Genomic DNA, 16,577 nt, shown 5'->3' with positions numbered 1-16,577 from the left:
GTGTCCCTGGATCCCACTGGTCCCAGTTACTCTAGGTAGTGTTGGGACACATGTTGTGTCCTCCTTACCTCTGATCATATGATCATTTTTTTTAAAGTATGAGAAAATGCAAACAGCAGGGAGCTGGGTCTCGGGGCGGGGGGGGGGGGTTGGTAATCACTGATCAAGCCCAAGAAAGTGATGGCAGTAGTTTCACAATGATTGGGACAGAGACAAGGTGTTCTTATGGGTGGTGACAATCATTTAGCTGTTCAGGATCATTATCTTCAGATCATCTCCTGAGAAGTTGGGTGAGGGGACATCATGTTTTGAACATAGCATTGTTCAATTCATTAATCATTAGAGATGCTTAGCATTAAAATCAGCCTCAAATGATGAGCATCCTTGATTGCACATCAGGACATGGTTTTCATTTAAGGTGCTCACGAAGGTTTGGATGCTTGATGACAGTTTCACAGTGCTTTCTAGTTTCAAAGAGCTCTCCACAGAGGAATAGGGAAGCTGGTGGTGATTGAAGGATGAGGAAACAGAATTGAAAACATAATCCACGTCCAAATGATGCCTTGCAAGGTATACTTAAACAACTAAATTTTTATTTAAAAATACACTTCCCAGAGACTCTAAAATGTTGCATATTTTATGAGTTATGAATATGATTTCTAGAGTACACACTGTATCTCTTTCATCTTTATTCTAAAATTATCCTGGTCCAGAACTGTTAACTCAAATGCTTTGGATTAAAAACCAAATGGTTATTGTGTGCTCATATGCACTAACCTGGTACCAACCTTTAGGTATATTTATGGCTTAAGTAATTGTGATAAACTTTGTACCCAGACAGAGTAAACATAGCCTTCCCTCTCTTTCCTAGCTAGTGTGAATGTTGACAACAGTAGGTTACAGTTGTTCTTTCCTGAAGGAACAGCCTTTGATTCACTTTGAAGTTCACAGGCTGCTCTGTTAACACACAGGCAGTTCACATCTAACTTAGTTGTACCAAATGCTCCTGGCCTTAAGCAGATTAGTTCTGCTGTACAATTCAGAGGACTAGTGAGTCAGACTGAATATATAGAGAGGGCAAAATGGACCTTGTTCACAGAGATAAGCAATGGAGAAGCCTGGAAGGTTAAACACACAGGTTTGTAGATGCTCTTCCTGGAATGCCAGGAACACTGTAGTTTTACAACCTGTGAGCCTTTGCCATCTGATGAGACAGGCTCTGTCTTTATCTTCCAAAATTTTCTTATCTCAGACCCCTTTTCTGCAGAACACACCCAGGTAAACAAGACCTCTGGAATTTCCATCTTAGTTCCTGACACTAAAGAACCTGCTCAAGAAAAGAAAATCACCCTATTTTTAAAAAGTAAAGCTTTCTACCATGTTGGCAAAGATAGATCTGGAACACTAGAAACATGCTTCACATAGCATTTACTGAAGCATTAAATGAATATTCTGAATTTTGAGCAGCTGCCTAAAATATTTGTACACGTATATTTAAAATGACAAGAATATGTTAACTATTGGCTATCTTGAGACAGCTGGAAGTGTTTGTTGTGAGGATAGAAGGGAAGGGACAGACAGAAAGCATTGTGTATATACTTTCCTGTTGAGCTCAGTTTGGTGAACAGACCATGGTTCACTATTTTAAGAAAACTATTTTGTCCTGAAGTGTACAAATAATTAAAACTTTTTCCAGTATTCTTTCACTGAGGTAAAAATATTTTTATCCTGAGGCTGTGAAGTGAGTCTTTTGAAAATGTCATGCCGTAACTACACAACTCATCCAAGTCTATTGTAGGAAGCTTGTACTTAAACTCACAGGCAATAATGAGGAGAATTGAAGCACTTCAGAAAATTCAGTTTAGAAGCTTAGTGATCACTGGCACGTAGTTGGTCATGACTATAACTCACACCATTTCTACAACTAGGTTTTGTAAAGTTCCTGGGATACTTCAAGGGCTCACCCAGTGTTGGAGTATTGCTTCATCTCTGCCAGATGTCCCCATAACTCCCCATCAAATGCATACTGTATTAGCACATGAAGCCTGTCAGTCAACCCTCTTCCTCTCTGCAGTTCTGCAACATATAAATAGATAGAATATAAAATATTAAAGCGCAGTATAAACAAATATATACTGAGTATATAAAGGATACAAAATATATAAAGAATATGTATACATGTATATGTGTATGTATATGTACTGTACATATGTATATGTGTGTATGTGTATATGTGTATATATATTCTTTATATTTAGTCTCTTTAAAATAAAAATGTAATGAATGATATTATGACTAAAAAATTTAAATGATTCTTTTTCTCTTATTTTTTCTTTCTTTGTCTTTTTATTCTTCTTTCTTCCCTTCCTTCCTTCCTTCCTTCCTTCCTTCCTTTCTTCCTTCCTTCCTTCTCTCTCTCTCTCTCTCTCTCTCTCTCTCTCTCTCTCTCTCTCTCTCTCTCTCTCTCTCTCTCCCTCCCTCCCTCTCTCTCTCTCTTCCTAGAAATCGAAACCAGGGTCTTACTAGACAAGCACTCTACCACTGAGCTAAATTCTCAGCACTAATGATTCACTTTAAAAGTTTTAATTTAATTTAATTTTATATGTATAGGTGTTTTACCTTCCTATATGGCTGCACCATGTGTGTGTCTAGTACCCACAGATGCCAGAAGAGAGTGTTAGTTCCCCTGAAACTAGAGTTATAGAAGGTTGTAAGACACCATGTGGGTGCTGGGAATAGAACCTGGGTCTTCTGGAAGAGCAGCCAGTGTTATTACCATTGAAACACCTTTCCAGTATCTTAAAATACCTATTTTATAAAGCCTCTGTTTTAAGAAGTAAAGATTATTTGCCTTTTTAAATTTTTTACAGTATCCATGTAGAAAAAAATTGACTCTGGAAATATCCTATTACACAATTCTAAATTCAGAGGAGAAAATAAAATCAAATGGTGCTGTGTTGCTGTGTGACCCTAGCATGGTGCCACACTGCTGTTGTAACCTTAGCATGCTGTCATGCTGTTGGGTGACCATATGTACTGCCACACTGCTGTGTGGCCTTATATGCTGCTGCTGTGTGACTCTAGCATGATGCCACACTGCTGTGTGACCTTACACATTGCCACTACTGTGGGAACTAAAAGGGAGCTGGGGAAAGAGGGGGAAGGGAGGATAGCCCACGTCCACCAGAGTTCTTCCTATGCTCTGAGCAGGCAGACGCAGGAGGGTTGCTAGCTTTCCACTCAGCCCGGGTGAGCATCTAAGCCACTGACCCCACTTGATGGGGGGTGGACAAGGGGCAGCCCCTGAAACCAAGGTGCCCGTGGGTGACAGCCTGTGCCCCAGGGTTATGGAAGAGAGGGCTTAGGGGAGAGAGGTTCCCACACAGGCAAGAGTCTGCACAGGGGACCTTGATGAGCAGAGAGGTCTATGATTTCAGAGCTTTATTATAGAAAGGCAGGGAGAAAGGAGAGACATTAAAAGGGAGAGAGAGAGAGAGACTGGCCATGACCAAGAGGAGACAAAGGGGAAAGGGAGGGAGAGAAGAAAGGCTAGAGAGTAAGAGGGGGAGAGAGGAAGAGAGAGGAGAGGAGAGAGGAGAGTAAGGGGAGTAAGAGCAAGAAAGCAAGAGAGCAAGAGAGTGAGGAGGGGCCCAAACAGACCCCGCCAGGCTAGGACACTTCTTACTTTGATGTATTGATTCAGGTTTAGCTGCAACCCTCAAACACAGGTCTTGAGAGAAGGAAAAAAGTGTGTCTCTCTACTAAGGCTTCTAGATATGCTCCCTTTTGATCTGAATTCGAAATGAGCTTATGTTCTTCACTCCTAAAGCATTCAAAAGACTGCATTAAATCTAGGGCAGCTGTAGGAAAGCAATGGTCCTTTCCCTGACAGTTCATGGTCTGCACTATTAGAGATCCCCAACAGTTTCCCAGGATGCTTAGTAATAACTGCACTACCTTGCTTTCTTATATTTAGCAGTGATAAAAATACTGTAATTTTTTTGTTGATGAGTTCATTATAATGCTAAATAGCAAAGCAGGAGGAAACTCAATATGCTTAGTTCTGACTGCAGAGAAATCTATCAAGACTCTATCTCTCTCTCTCATCCTTGAAAAGAAGTATATTTATTTTGCCCAATTCTACATTGTTTCAGGCAAATGAAAGGCCTTGCACTTGGGATACAAGTGATTTAACTACATATTTGATATCAGCTTCTTTTAGATTAGAGGAAGACAAATTCATTGATGTAAGAAACGGATGGACAAATTTTCCCCTTGAAATGTACTGTGTGTGTACATGTGTGTGTGCTCGAGTGTGTGATGTCTGATGTATCTTAATCATTTGTATACCCAACATCCTTTTCTCACGTTCCCTGGATCTCCTCGACATTTCCCTCATGCACCTTTATACCCACCTTAAATAAAAAGAATAGCAGCCTAGTTAGTACTGCCTGCATGTGCATGGATGCACTTGTCAGCCATCACATCCCTGGGGAGAAAAAAACTTCCTAGTATATCAGCCACCAATTATCTATAGCACCTTATTGGGGAAGGGGTCACAAGCACCTCCCCATTCATGGTGGAAGGTCACACACTTCATCTCCTGCAAGTCTCAAAGTAACTCATCTGCTATGAGTTTGTGAATGCAACAGCTACACTGTGTCCAGGAAACAGTGTTTTGTGACTCTTGTACTTGTCTTCCAGATCTCACATTCTTTCCATCCTTTCTTCTGCTAGATTCTCTAAGTCTTGAGTAGGTTATCAATATTTAGGACAGTCATTTTTGCCCCCTTTACCAGTGAGAAGTTTAAACATTAACCATTACCACTGCAAGACAAAGATTTTCTGGTGATGGATGTAACACCTCTAATCTATGGGCATAAGCAGAGTTAGAAGCAGTTTGACACCACACCTATTTAGCAAAACATCAGTAGAGAGGTGTTCTCTGGGCTGATTTCCCAAGTGAGGGAATCATATGGACTTTTGACCAGGTTTACAGAGCACCCATGAATTCCCTCCTTTGACACAGACCTCAGGTTGAAATAAGAGCTTTCTAGGGAAATCCACCATCTTTAAAAATGTCTTTGTTACTAAGGTACTTAAGAGAGTTCTAGGTTTAAATTAATTCATTTCTTTATACAGCTCCCCAGAAGCTGTGTCCTAACATATTTATCTTTTATCACCGACTTCATTATAATTCAGAACTGTCATGAACTCCTTCCCCACCTTTGCTCTCTAATTAGCTGCTTCACTGGACTCTAGCAGGCATGTTTATGGGTTTTCTTGTCTCCACTCTCCCTCACCTCTGTCTTCCTGCCAAATAATTTCTTTAGTTGAACCTGACAGAAGTCTCCTTGGGAGCCTGTTCTAATTCTGGTAACGAGCCCTGAACTTATAAGTTATATAATTTAGATTCTCTTATATTAAAATTTATTAAAAGAGCTCAGCTAGTAAGATGGTGTGAGAGACTCTATCCTGATAAGATTCCTAGGAAGGCAACTATTCTGCAAGTCCACTGTAGAGAAAAAAACAAAGACTGATCAAAATGCATCTGGTACCCAGGCTCTAATAGACAGCTGGCGTCCGTCTTGAGAAAGACTCACTTCATAGCTTTTAATCTTACTCATGCAATGGGAAAGTATTGAACAAGGGCTTTTACCAGAGTAAAGCACAATGAAGGACAAAAGAGAAAGACTACTTTCAGTAACATTCGAAACCATTGAAGCAAAAATGAAAGTGTCTGCATGCATTGATGGAACACCACTGAAATGCAGTGTGTCATGCTGAATGATGTTCTCACTGAGAGATAAGAGTACTCAGGAACTTTTTGTTGTTGTTCTTTGGTTTCAGAACTTTCCAATGTGGTTTCAACCATTGTAGGTAGTCTGCAAGACATTTTAGACATTTCTAATGAAATTATCTCAGTATAGAAAACAACAAACATACAGTAGATATCCAATAAATGTTTCTTAAAACACAATTTATTTACCTACACATATTTCACTTTTACAAGGTTTAATGGCAGATGATTGAAAATAATAAATGCTGCTATTAGCAGTTGAAGAAGTAATTTCTGCCTGTTCGAAACATGACTGTGAATGTGTGTGTGTGTGTGAGCATGGGCATGTATATGTGGCTGTGCTTGTATGTGGGCATGTGTTTTATGCCTATGTGGATGGAGACCAGCAGTCATGTGTCCAGGTGTCATTCCTTAGGTTTTACCCACTTTGCTTTCAGATAGGATCTCTCATTGGCCCAGATCTTACCAGCTAAACTAGTCTTGGTATTCACTGAGCCTTAAGCATTGCCAGTCTGTCTCCCTGGATGACAAACATTTGCCACCATGCCTTACATTTTCAAAAATGAGTTCTCTGTGTGTGTGTGTGTGTGTGTGTGTGTATGTGTGTGTGTGTGTATGTGTGTGTGTGTGTGTATGTGTGTGTGTGTGTGTGTGTGTGTGTGTGTGTGTATTTGAAAACTGGCTTTCACACTTACACAGCAGGCACTTTACCGACTAGGCTTTTTTCCCAACCAGACTCTCTCTCCCCAAGTAGGCTGTCTCCCCAACCAGGCTGTCTCCCCAACTAGCATGTCAACCCTCATTTTTCTCTTTGAAAGACTTTGTAAATTGTGAAAGATTTTGTTTTTAGTATTTTAGAAAATTTCACTTTCTCTTTCACTTGTATTGCTGCTAATAAGAAATATTCTATAATTTCAACTTTCTCCCCTCTTTATATGTGCACTTTTTCTTCCAGGTTTCATGTAAAATTTACCATATTTATTGAACAAGTTAACCCCAGTGTGTCTGGTGTAGTGTCCTTCCTGCTTGTCATACAGTGGGTTTGTGACTCTTTCAGTCATGGACCATATTGTTGCAACTGTCATTATGTCTTGAGTTTCTGTTAAATGATGCATTTTACACTTTTCTCCAACTGTAACCTCCATTTTCCCATCTGGGCTCCACCCATCCCCTCCAAACTCTAATTTGTCATTGTGAGCTACTTCAATATGTCCCAGTAGGTTTCACAAAATTATTTCTTTACATTACTGATGAGGCTGAGAAATGAATGCAGGAAGGTTTTCTTACAGCCTTTATTTGATATGTGTGATGTAATGTTGAAAAACCATTGTTGCCTGACAAGACTCTGCTGACCCATTCACACATGATCCTGGAGACTCTAAATAAATAAATAAATAAATAAATAAATAAATAAATAAATAAATAAATAAATAAAACTGAACATAGGCAATGTTATAGCTGCCAGTCTACTGAGATTGATGAAGAGAAATGAACATGCTTATTATTTCTCTGTAAAATATTAGAATAAACCCAGGCCTGTGATTCAACTGCTGAGTGAGTAAGGAATATATGTCTGTGTAACTCAGTGATTGTAAATCTTCCCTTAAATATTAAATATGTGACCCTTAAATATAGTTCCTCATATTATAACCATTAAGTTATTTTGTTGCTTCTTCATAATTGTAATTTTGCTACTGTTCTGAATCATAGTGAAAATATCTGATATGCAGGATATCTGTAGGATATCTGTAAGTGACCTCTGTAGGTCACAACTAACAGGTTGAGAACCTCTGCTGTAACTTACATGGCAGTGGTCAGGAAGAGTGCAATAGTGTTCCTATCTGTTACTGATCAGGTATTGCCTAGTATTTAGTTGAATACTTACCAAACAAGAGAATTATTAGAACTCAAAAATTCTAAATGTTTTTTTCTCATTTTATTTTGAGATTTTTGTGTAGTGAATTTCTCTCATAATCATTTCTTCCCTCTACTCCTCTCATATTTATCTTCACTTCCCAGTTCAACTTTATATGTTTCTTTGAAACCCACCAAGTACAGTTGGTACTGCCCATGGACTCTTTGATGTGTAGCCTTTCACTGGAGCATGGCTAACACATCAGAGTCCACACCTTAAAGAAAACTGATTTCCCCTCTCTCAGCAGCTGCCAACTGCCAATAGGCATGTTAGCTCTGGGTGGCACATTATATCAGACTCCTGTATCCATGCAACAATTTGTCTGGCTTGAGCCTGCCACAGGTCTTGTGCATGCTGTCTCAACTCTTGTGAATTCACATATGCAAATGCTATGCTGTGTCCAGGAAGCACTATTTCCTGGTAGCCATCTACTGCTTCTAGCTCTTACAGTCTTCCATCTCCTCTTACACAATTATCCCTGAGCTATAAGAGGAAGTGGTGATATAGACTCCCTATTTAGGAGAAGCTAATCCACAGTCTCTTATTATCTTCACTGTAGCTGTACCTGATTAAACATTCAAATCAATCCCAACAGCAGTGGTTTGTTCCCAAATGAAAGATAAAAACACACAATCTTTATATTTTTGTGTGCCTAAAACAGCTCAATGGTTAGGCCAGTTCCTAACCTCCACATGGCAAATCCACAACACTCCGATATTCCCAAGATATTACTTATTAAAATATATATTCCATCTTTTCTGCCCTAGATGCAGTCAGGGGGCCTCTTGGGCCTACTCTTCCCCAGCTCTTACATGGTGGCTACACTCTCTGTCTGTCCTGCACCTTCTCAGGCCTGCTTTCTCCTCTCCTCTGGCAGCTTCCCTCCTTTTTCCTTCCTCAGTCCCTTGCCCAGAAATCCGAAAAGGCCCACCTCTATCTGCCATGCCCAGTCATTGGTTGTTTGCATCTTTATTTACCAATTAGAACCAACATGGGGGCAGGATTTCTCAGTGTCTTAAGCTCTTGTGGGGATGCTACAAACAGGCTTTTGGGGAACATAATTAGCATGAGAATACAAGCAGCTACAATTCCTCTTGACCATTTCTGGTTCTTGGTGTTAACTGTCATTTATTTATGAATGATGCGAAATGCACTAATTTCTGAACACAACAATAAGTCATTTAGGAATGGATTTACTACTGAGCCCATTTAGCAGAGTAATGGTAATAGGCTTTCTCTCGGGGCTTGGGACCTGTCTATCCACAGTTTTGTGGCCCTGGCAATGGTGCTAGGTGTGGATTTTCAACTGTGGGCCTTAAAACCAAGTGGAAGGAGGTTGGTTACCCCCATGTCATTTGTGTTGCTATTGTACCATGCGGTATGTCTTGCTAGACTGGTCATTATTCTCACCCACAGGGTTCAAAGCTGGGTAAGATTAGTGATTACTTTTCTCTTCTAGTAGCATGAATAACACCTCCCAGCATGATGAAAGCTAGCCAATAAGGATGAAGCTTCCAGGTGAGTCTTAGTTTGATTTCTCTATGTCCAATAACATAAGTTTGTGGTGTTGCTAATGGTAGTTATCCTTTCTTCTAGCCCCTTCTCCACCTGCCCTCCCATACCTTACTCCATAACCTTTGTCATTTCATTCTTTTTTTAAAAGACTTTATGAATATGAGTATACTGTAGCTATCTTCAGACACACCAGAAGAGGGCACCAGATCCCATTACTGATGTTTATGAGCCACCATGTGGTTGCTGGGAATTGAACTCAGGACCTCTGGAAGAGCAGTCAGTGCTCTTAACTGCCGAGTCATCTCTCCAGCCAGTCATTTCATTTCTCCTTCTCCTCCTCCTCCTCCTCCTCCTCCTCCTCCTCCTCCTCCTCTTCCTCCTCCCCCCCTTTCCCTTCTCTTTCTCCTTATTCTTCAACTTGTTATAACACCACATTCTACTGTCCCTCTCATGAGCACACACAATTCTGGGTCCTTACCTCCGTGGGTATACCCGATGGAACATATGTAACTGAAGATTTCTTGTCACCAAATGATATGTTTGTTGTCACTTAGTGGCACATGCTGGACTTAAACTTCTTCTGCAGCTCAGCATAGCCTTGATATCACATCCTTTTGTCTTAGCGTCGAACTCAGACTGGGTTTGGAAGTGTATCATCACTCATAACTAAATGATTATTTTCACTAATTGGATGGTGTTGCTGTATTAATGTTAAAACAGTCCTTATGTATGAAGAAATTAGGTACTTTCTCTTTTTTATCTTTCAAGAATATAATGTACATCTTTCTGTGTCTAATTATTTCCTGCCTGTAGTCTTTAAAAAAAATGGATTAATGGAGCAATGGGAAGCTAGTACTGTCCAGCTTACTTCTTTTAAAATGGTAAAATAAAATAAAAATCACTGTGCAACCCTACACATCTTTTGAAAATACTTCTAATTCTTCTCATAAAAAATTATGACAAAACTGAGGAAAGATGTACTCTAGTTATAGTGGAACACTGTAAAAAGCACACATTACTAAAAAGTTTTAAAGCAAGTCTAAAGAGAACTTAGATATCTAAGACTTCTATAGAGTCTGCCTGGGCTGAGAGGCAGGGCCACTGTTGAGCTCCTTACCTCTGTGTCTACAGAATTTAGAAAATTCTGCCACAGGACAACAGATTAGGAGATATTTTGTCAGTGACTGAGAGAGTGAATGGATTTTTTTTAGATGAAATGTATGATTTTATTATTTATTTAATGTATGAGTGCTCTGCTGCATATACTCCCACATTTTTATAGCCTATATTTACTTTTGTGTATAAATGGCACCATGTTGAGAGGCAGACAATTTTTTTTATCTTAGTTTTGTGATTTACTAGGCAGCCTCCTTAGTCTCAGTTGACCCTGGGGTGGTATTCTGTTGTCTTTTCATTAACTCTCTTCACTAATTTCAAGAGCCAAAAGCATTAACAGTGATACAAAACAAATGTTCTAGAAAAGTCAGTATTATTGTGGGGCACATGCTAGATGTGGATCACAATCTTAATTCTGTCATTAATTAACTTAACAATTTAGATTGTAAATTTAAAGTTTGTCACCCCGACACATTTCTTTTAAATAAAGAGATGAGTATATATATATATATATATATATATATATATATATATATAATAACACTTTTATTTTGTGATCATAATTAAAAAGCGTCTACTCCATTTCTGTCTTTTAAATGTTTTTCCACTTAAAATATTTATTATTTACAGTGTGTGTGTGTGTGTGTGTGTGTGTGTGTGTGTGTGTGTGATGAATGTACATGTATGTGTCTGTAGATCCCCTGGAACTGTAGTTACAAGTGACTGTAAGCCACCCAAGTTTGGAGGCAAAGTCAGGTCCTTTGCAAGAGCAGCAAGTACTCTTACCTGCTGATCCATCTCTTCAGCTCATAATTACACCTTTTCTTTGTCATCTTAGTATATAAGTAATATTTTATGGTTAAATATAAGGATTCTGAAAAAGAAAGAAAGAAAGAAACTCTCAAGAAGAAAGTGAGTATCTCCCAGAGTTGCTGTTCTCAGAATGGCTTCAAATATTTCTGTAGCATCTGTTGTGTTTGATAAAAATAAAGAGAGAAGGAATATGCTTGGTGGATGTGCAGTCAGGTGTAGGGGAAGGGATTGCCTTTGCCACCCCATGATGAGGCATCACTTCCCCCTCAGGGACCAGCCAGAGAAAGGCAGAGAGAGAGAGAGAGAGAGAGAGAGAGAGAGAGAGAGAGAGAGAGAGAGAGAGAGGGAGAGAGAGACTGTGAGCATGTGGAGAGAGAGGAGGGGCAATGTGGAAAGAGAGGAAGAAGGAGCAAGAGGACAGAGCAAGAGCAAGAAGGTAAGAGAGAGAGGAAGCCCCTTTTATAGTGAGTCAGGCAAGCGTGGCTGTTGCCAGGTATCTGTGGGGCAGAGCCTAGACTAAATGTCAACAATATTCTTTTATATACTAAGCCAGACCATTGTTATTGCTGCTGTGTGAATTATGAAAGCCAAGTCATATGTGGATGTTGAGAAAGGAGAAATTAGTTTTCAGTGCCTGAAGGATGGATGTGGGGCCGTGCGTGTGTGGGAAAGAAGGGAGTGGGGGAGAGCCATGTGTCCCGCCAGAGTTCCGGTGCTCCGAGTGGGCGGATGCGGGAGGACTGCACAAGCTTTCCACGTGGCCCTGGGTGGGCATCTGGCTGTGCTAAGCCACTGACCCCACACAGCGGGTGGTGGGCAAGGGGCAGCCCCAGGTATCAGGTTCTCAGTCGCTGGCATCCCACACTGGATGCGACAGAGAAGCTGAGAACAGAATAGGGGCCCCGGAGCGGTACTCAGCCCCAGAAATAAGGGAAGAGAGGGCAGGGGGAGAAAGGGCACTGGGTGGTTCTCACACAGGCGAGAGTCCTTAGTCCTGTCAGGAGGTTAGACATGGCTCATTAGGAGAAAGCCTATCCCTTCATTCAAGCAAGGCAGGCCTTGATGGTCACAGGCAGTCTATGGTTTTAGAGCTTTATTGTAGAATGGCAGGGGGAAAGAGAGAAGGTAAAAAAAGAGAGGGAGAGGCCGGCCATGGAGAGAAGGGGGAAGAGAGAGAGAGGAGAGAGAGAGAGAGAGAGAGAGAGAGAGAGAGAGAGAGAGAGAAGGCTAGAAAATAAGAGAGCTAAAAGCTTAGAGAGTAAGAAGAGTGAAAGCTTAAGAGAGCGAGGAGGGGCCAAGCAGCCCCTCTTATAGTGGGCTAAGCTATCTTGCTGTTGCTAGGTAGATGTGGGGAGGAGTCTAGCCTGAATGCCAGAAGCTGGGGACATTGTCTATGTGACTAATAGCCACAGACCTCTTCTGTGGGGGCTGTAACTTTGACAGTAGCCAGGGGTCCAGGATACATGATTGAATGTCTTCTGTCCCATGTAGGTGGAAATTACCACCCACCAGGTCCCACTGAGGTTCAAGACCTCAGCTTGACTGGAGACCAGTCTGTCAATGCATAGCCCATTGCCCCACAGATGGGACTGAGCATTTTTTCTATGTGTGACTTGAACATACAGTTTGTTGCTTAGTGCATAGTGGGGCATTTACTCAGCAGTAACAGACAGCAACAACACTACCTCTGTTCTTTAAGAGAGAAGAGTCTACGGCCTCACATGTAGATGTGAAGCTCCATCTATTTGCACATTTTTGCACATGGCCAACCAGTCTAAACATGAAAAAGAAAAAAGAAAAAGAAAATTCTGGGCCAAGGTTTTCTTCTACCAGGTCTGAGCAAGCTGCCAGGACTTACAGCTCCGTTCAAGCAGGCAGCTAAGAGGCAGCCATGGCAGGCTGACTACCAGGGAGTTTGCAGCTCTCAGCTCTGAGAGGACTGAAATTGTGAGTCTTCCCTTTGCATGTTTACATCCTGCCTGTCACCCCTGCGAATGCGTTGTTGTTACAAGTTTAATTAGGTGTGTTTCATAGGGCTTTAAGGAAATGTGCATGACAGAATGATAGAAAGGCTTTTTCTTGAGGGACAAGATAAGACTGGCTCTATGTTGGGGAAGGACACTGCAGTGTGAATGCATGGCTTCAAGGAGTGTAGGCAGACACTTGTAAATGTTCATCAGAAGCACACAATTTTGAAAGCACAATCAGATGACCCACATGGAGGAGGTGAGCACACACATCTAAGCACCTCTCAGCCTTCCCAAAGTTACTGTTACTCTGTAAGTTTTCAGAGAATTAATGTTTTCCCACTATATAGATCAAGAAGCAGGCTCAGAAGAGCAAAGTCATCCCCTGAGCACACAGCATGAAATATATGGTACAAGGTCTGGATTCACATCCAGAAGCTATGCTTTAAAAAGAAAACACTATCTATCTACGGTAGGCTGACTCAAACTCACAGTTCTCCATCTTCTGGCTTCTCAGTTCTGGGGGTATAAGCTAACTACTACCATTCCTGATAAATCTGTGCATTTGACATGTGTACAGATGAGTGAGAGTATACATGCCTCTGTGTGTGTGCTGTATGTAATGCATGTGCATATAATGCATTGTGTTGTGAATGTTGATATACTCAAAGGTATTACTTATTAATGGAGGCTTTTACAAAGAATTTTTAAGGAATTTAATATATTTAATACTAACAGTGATTCTTTGGGTCAGCCAGTCCTGACCCTTTTCTACAAGTAACAAAAGGAAATGACAAGATACAAAGTTACTTTCCCAAGATCACTTGGCCTATGTATTAAAGTTTGGAGTCATGAATGGGGTGATGGCTAAAATCTAAGCCCATTATCCTCAAGCCCCCATCAAAGTGAATGCACACAGATGCAAAGCAATCAATAGGTTTCTCAAAGAGATAAGAAAGTCAAGAACAGCAGCGCAGAAAGGCTGTTTGTGCCAGGACAGTTCTCCTCCCTGAGAGTCCCTTGAAAGTCAGAAGAAGATGTGCTGAAGCCCGGAGAACTTCTCCTCCAGTGGGTACTGCAAAGATAAGAGTAGATATAACTGAAATCCCCAGGAGGACTCTTTTCTGTGATTCCAGAAAGACCTGGAGCAGAAGGACAAGCTCAGCCACATCAACAGATATCAGAAGCTCCAGTGACAAAGCTGCAGTCATTTGTCAAGGTTCTTGATGTTTTGTTCATTCTTGGTTACCGGTGAATCAAGAGTTTTCTCACTAAGGTCAGAATGAACAAAAATGGTACTAGAGGAAATGAGAACTGTCCACAGGTAATCTGTAAACTGGTACGGGTGGTGCATGGACCGTTCTTATTTTCTGGTAACAGCACACTTCAACTTCTCTTCACTCCATATCTCTAATTCCTGACCTTCTAAGTGCTTTTGTTCAGGAGTGGAAGTGGGGTGAAACTTACTGAGTCTGTACTGTAGTGGTGTTAGAAAATTAAAACCTTGATCTTATTATCCACTTAGCTGATGAGAAAACCCATGTGCAGGCAGGAAAGTGGGCTAGTACCTATGATCACTAAACCCTTAGTTACCGGGGTATACTGCTTGCCAGGGATAGGATCATGTGGCAAAATGCCTTGAGTGAAAGTGCAGGGTGTTTACATTTATCCTGGAGCCACAAAAGCATTAACTAAGTCCATAGCGGGAGCATAATATGGTCTCTCATGTCTGTAATCCTAGCAGAAATCTAAGGCAGAAGAATGACAAGTCAAGGCTCACATGATCAACAGTGAAACTGTTTCAAAAGACAAATCATGACTTGGGGATAACAGGGTTTTGATCTGGGCTTCTGAATAACTAAACTGGAATTGGAATGAAATGGATCATGAAATAGAAAAATCAAAATGGAGGGACCAATTATAGGAAAATTGCAACCATCTGTGTAAGAGGGTATGCCTGAGTGAGGTGTGTGTATTTCCAAAAGCCCGACATATAGTCCTGAAAGAAGAAAGCGGGATGTGAACTCTAGGCTAATGAATGACAAGGATGATCTGTCATGTTTGTAAGGCTGAGCTCCTACTAGGAAGCAAGGCTGTCTGCAGTGGAATATGCTGGCCAGGCTGCAATTGAGCTAGCTATTTAGTATGGAAGGAACCTGGAGCTGTGATTGCCAGACACGGGGCTGCAGCTGTAGCCTCCCAGAATTAGCCTGGCCAGATGGTGATGGCTGTTGTCCATGGACCTCGGGAAGAAATACAATGAAAACACAAGTAAGAGGCACATGGTTTCCTCCAAAACCATCAGAAACCTTGCCCGGTACAGTTCTGATTCTTCTCACTTCTTGTGTGAACTTGGGGAAATAAAGAATACTTTATTCAAGTATAATTTTTATTTTGGTGAGACTGTCTAGTGAGTATTCTTCTTAGTATCCTAGACTCTAAAAAATTTCTGTTGGAGGCTGAAAAAGATCTCTTCTAGTAAAGTCTTAGTAAAAACTATTTATAGCATGGCAAATAGACACTACAATTACAGCTTAATTCTTGGGTAACAAGAGACAGGGTGTTAATTAGATCTTCCAGATAATGGCGATGACCATTTATACATACCAGGCAGTTTCCTGCACATAAGCAGGTATGAATTCTAGGCACCATTCCATTGGATTGGGCAAGAAATGTAACTTTACTAAAGTAATTTGAACTGGTGAATATAATGGTCGTACACCATCAACACCCGTGGTTCTCAATCTGTGGGTCATGACTCCATTTGGGCCACAAGGTTCACAGTATTCAACTGAGACCATTTGAAAACAGAGATATTTACATTATGATCCATAGCAGTAGCAAAATTACAGTTGCGAAGTAGCAACAGAAATAATGTTATGATTAGGAGTCACCACAATACGAGGAAACGTATTAAAGGGCCACAGCACTTAGAAAGGCTGAGAACTACTGCTATATAGGCTTTAATCAAAACTCTGATGAAGAAAAGTGTGAGTCATATCACACTGTAACATGCACTCACATTTGCCTTTCTGATTTATTATTTTTTTTCCACCACAGAAGATTCCCAGCTGAGAAGGTCTTACTGTAGTGCTATCCTGGTGACAATAAGAGTATCTGTCCACTTCTTCGCTTCCTTGTGGAAATCTCCTGCTAGCCTCTTGTCCTCAGAGTAAATTCATTTATTCAAAATATGCAGTACCCCCAAATGTAAGCTAGATCATCTTCCAGTTTAAATTTGTCTCCATTAGAATCTGGCTCATGTAACCAGGAACAGTGAAGTCTTGCCTAATGATCATTTGTAGGGGAATTTTCCACACATCTGATATCTGACACAGAATTCTGTCTGAACAACAGAACATTGGTAAGCCTCTCCATTTCTCCTTTTCACTCAGTCCCTACTTGCTGCCCAGGATTCATGAGTTATTAAGGACACCCATCACTGTGACAC

General features: G+C 40.8%; 1 protein-coding gene across 2 annotated transcripts in view; it reads left to right on the top strand.

Annotated features, from left to right (window-relative positions):
* Positions 1 to 16,577, top strand: part of Synpr (synaptoporin) — a 350,940-nt gene that overhangs the window by 35,672 nt on the left and 298,691 nt on the right. The window contains exon 1 of one of the 2 annotated variants that reach the window (XM_085828359.1): positions 11,522 to 11,595. The exons of the other annotated variant lie outside the window; for it this stretch is intronic. Coding sequence (XP_085684485.1) covers positions 11,546 to 11,595 — 50 coding nt within the window. The 5' untranslated portion in view covers positions 11,522 to 11,545. Of the gene's footprint in view, positions 1 to 11,521; positions 11,596 to 16,577 lie in introns of those variants that run through there. 2 annotated transcript variants of the gene reach the window in all.

Source organism: Mus caroli, unplaced genomic scaffold (genome assembly GCF_978045245.1).
Source record: "Mus caroli unplaced genomic scaffold, Mus_caroli_1 scaffold_12, whole genome shotgun sequence".
NCBI classification, from domain to species: domain Eukaryota; kingdom Metazoa; phylum Chordata; class Mammalia; order Rodentia; family Muridae; genus Mus; species Mus caroli.
The sequence above is the reverse complement of the archived record's forward strand: the minus strand, read 5'-3'. Positions and strand labels throughout refer to the sequence as shown.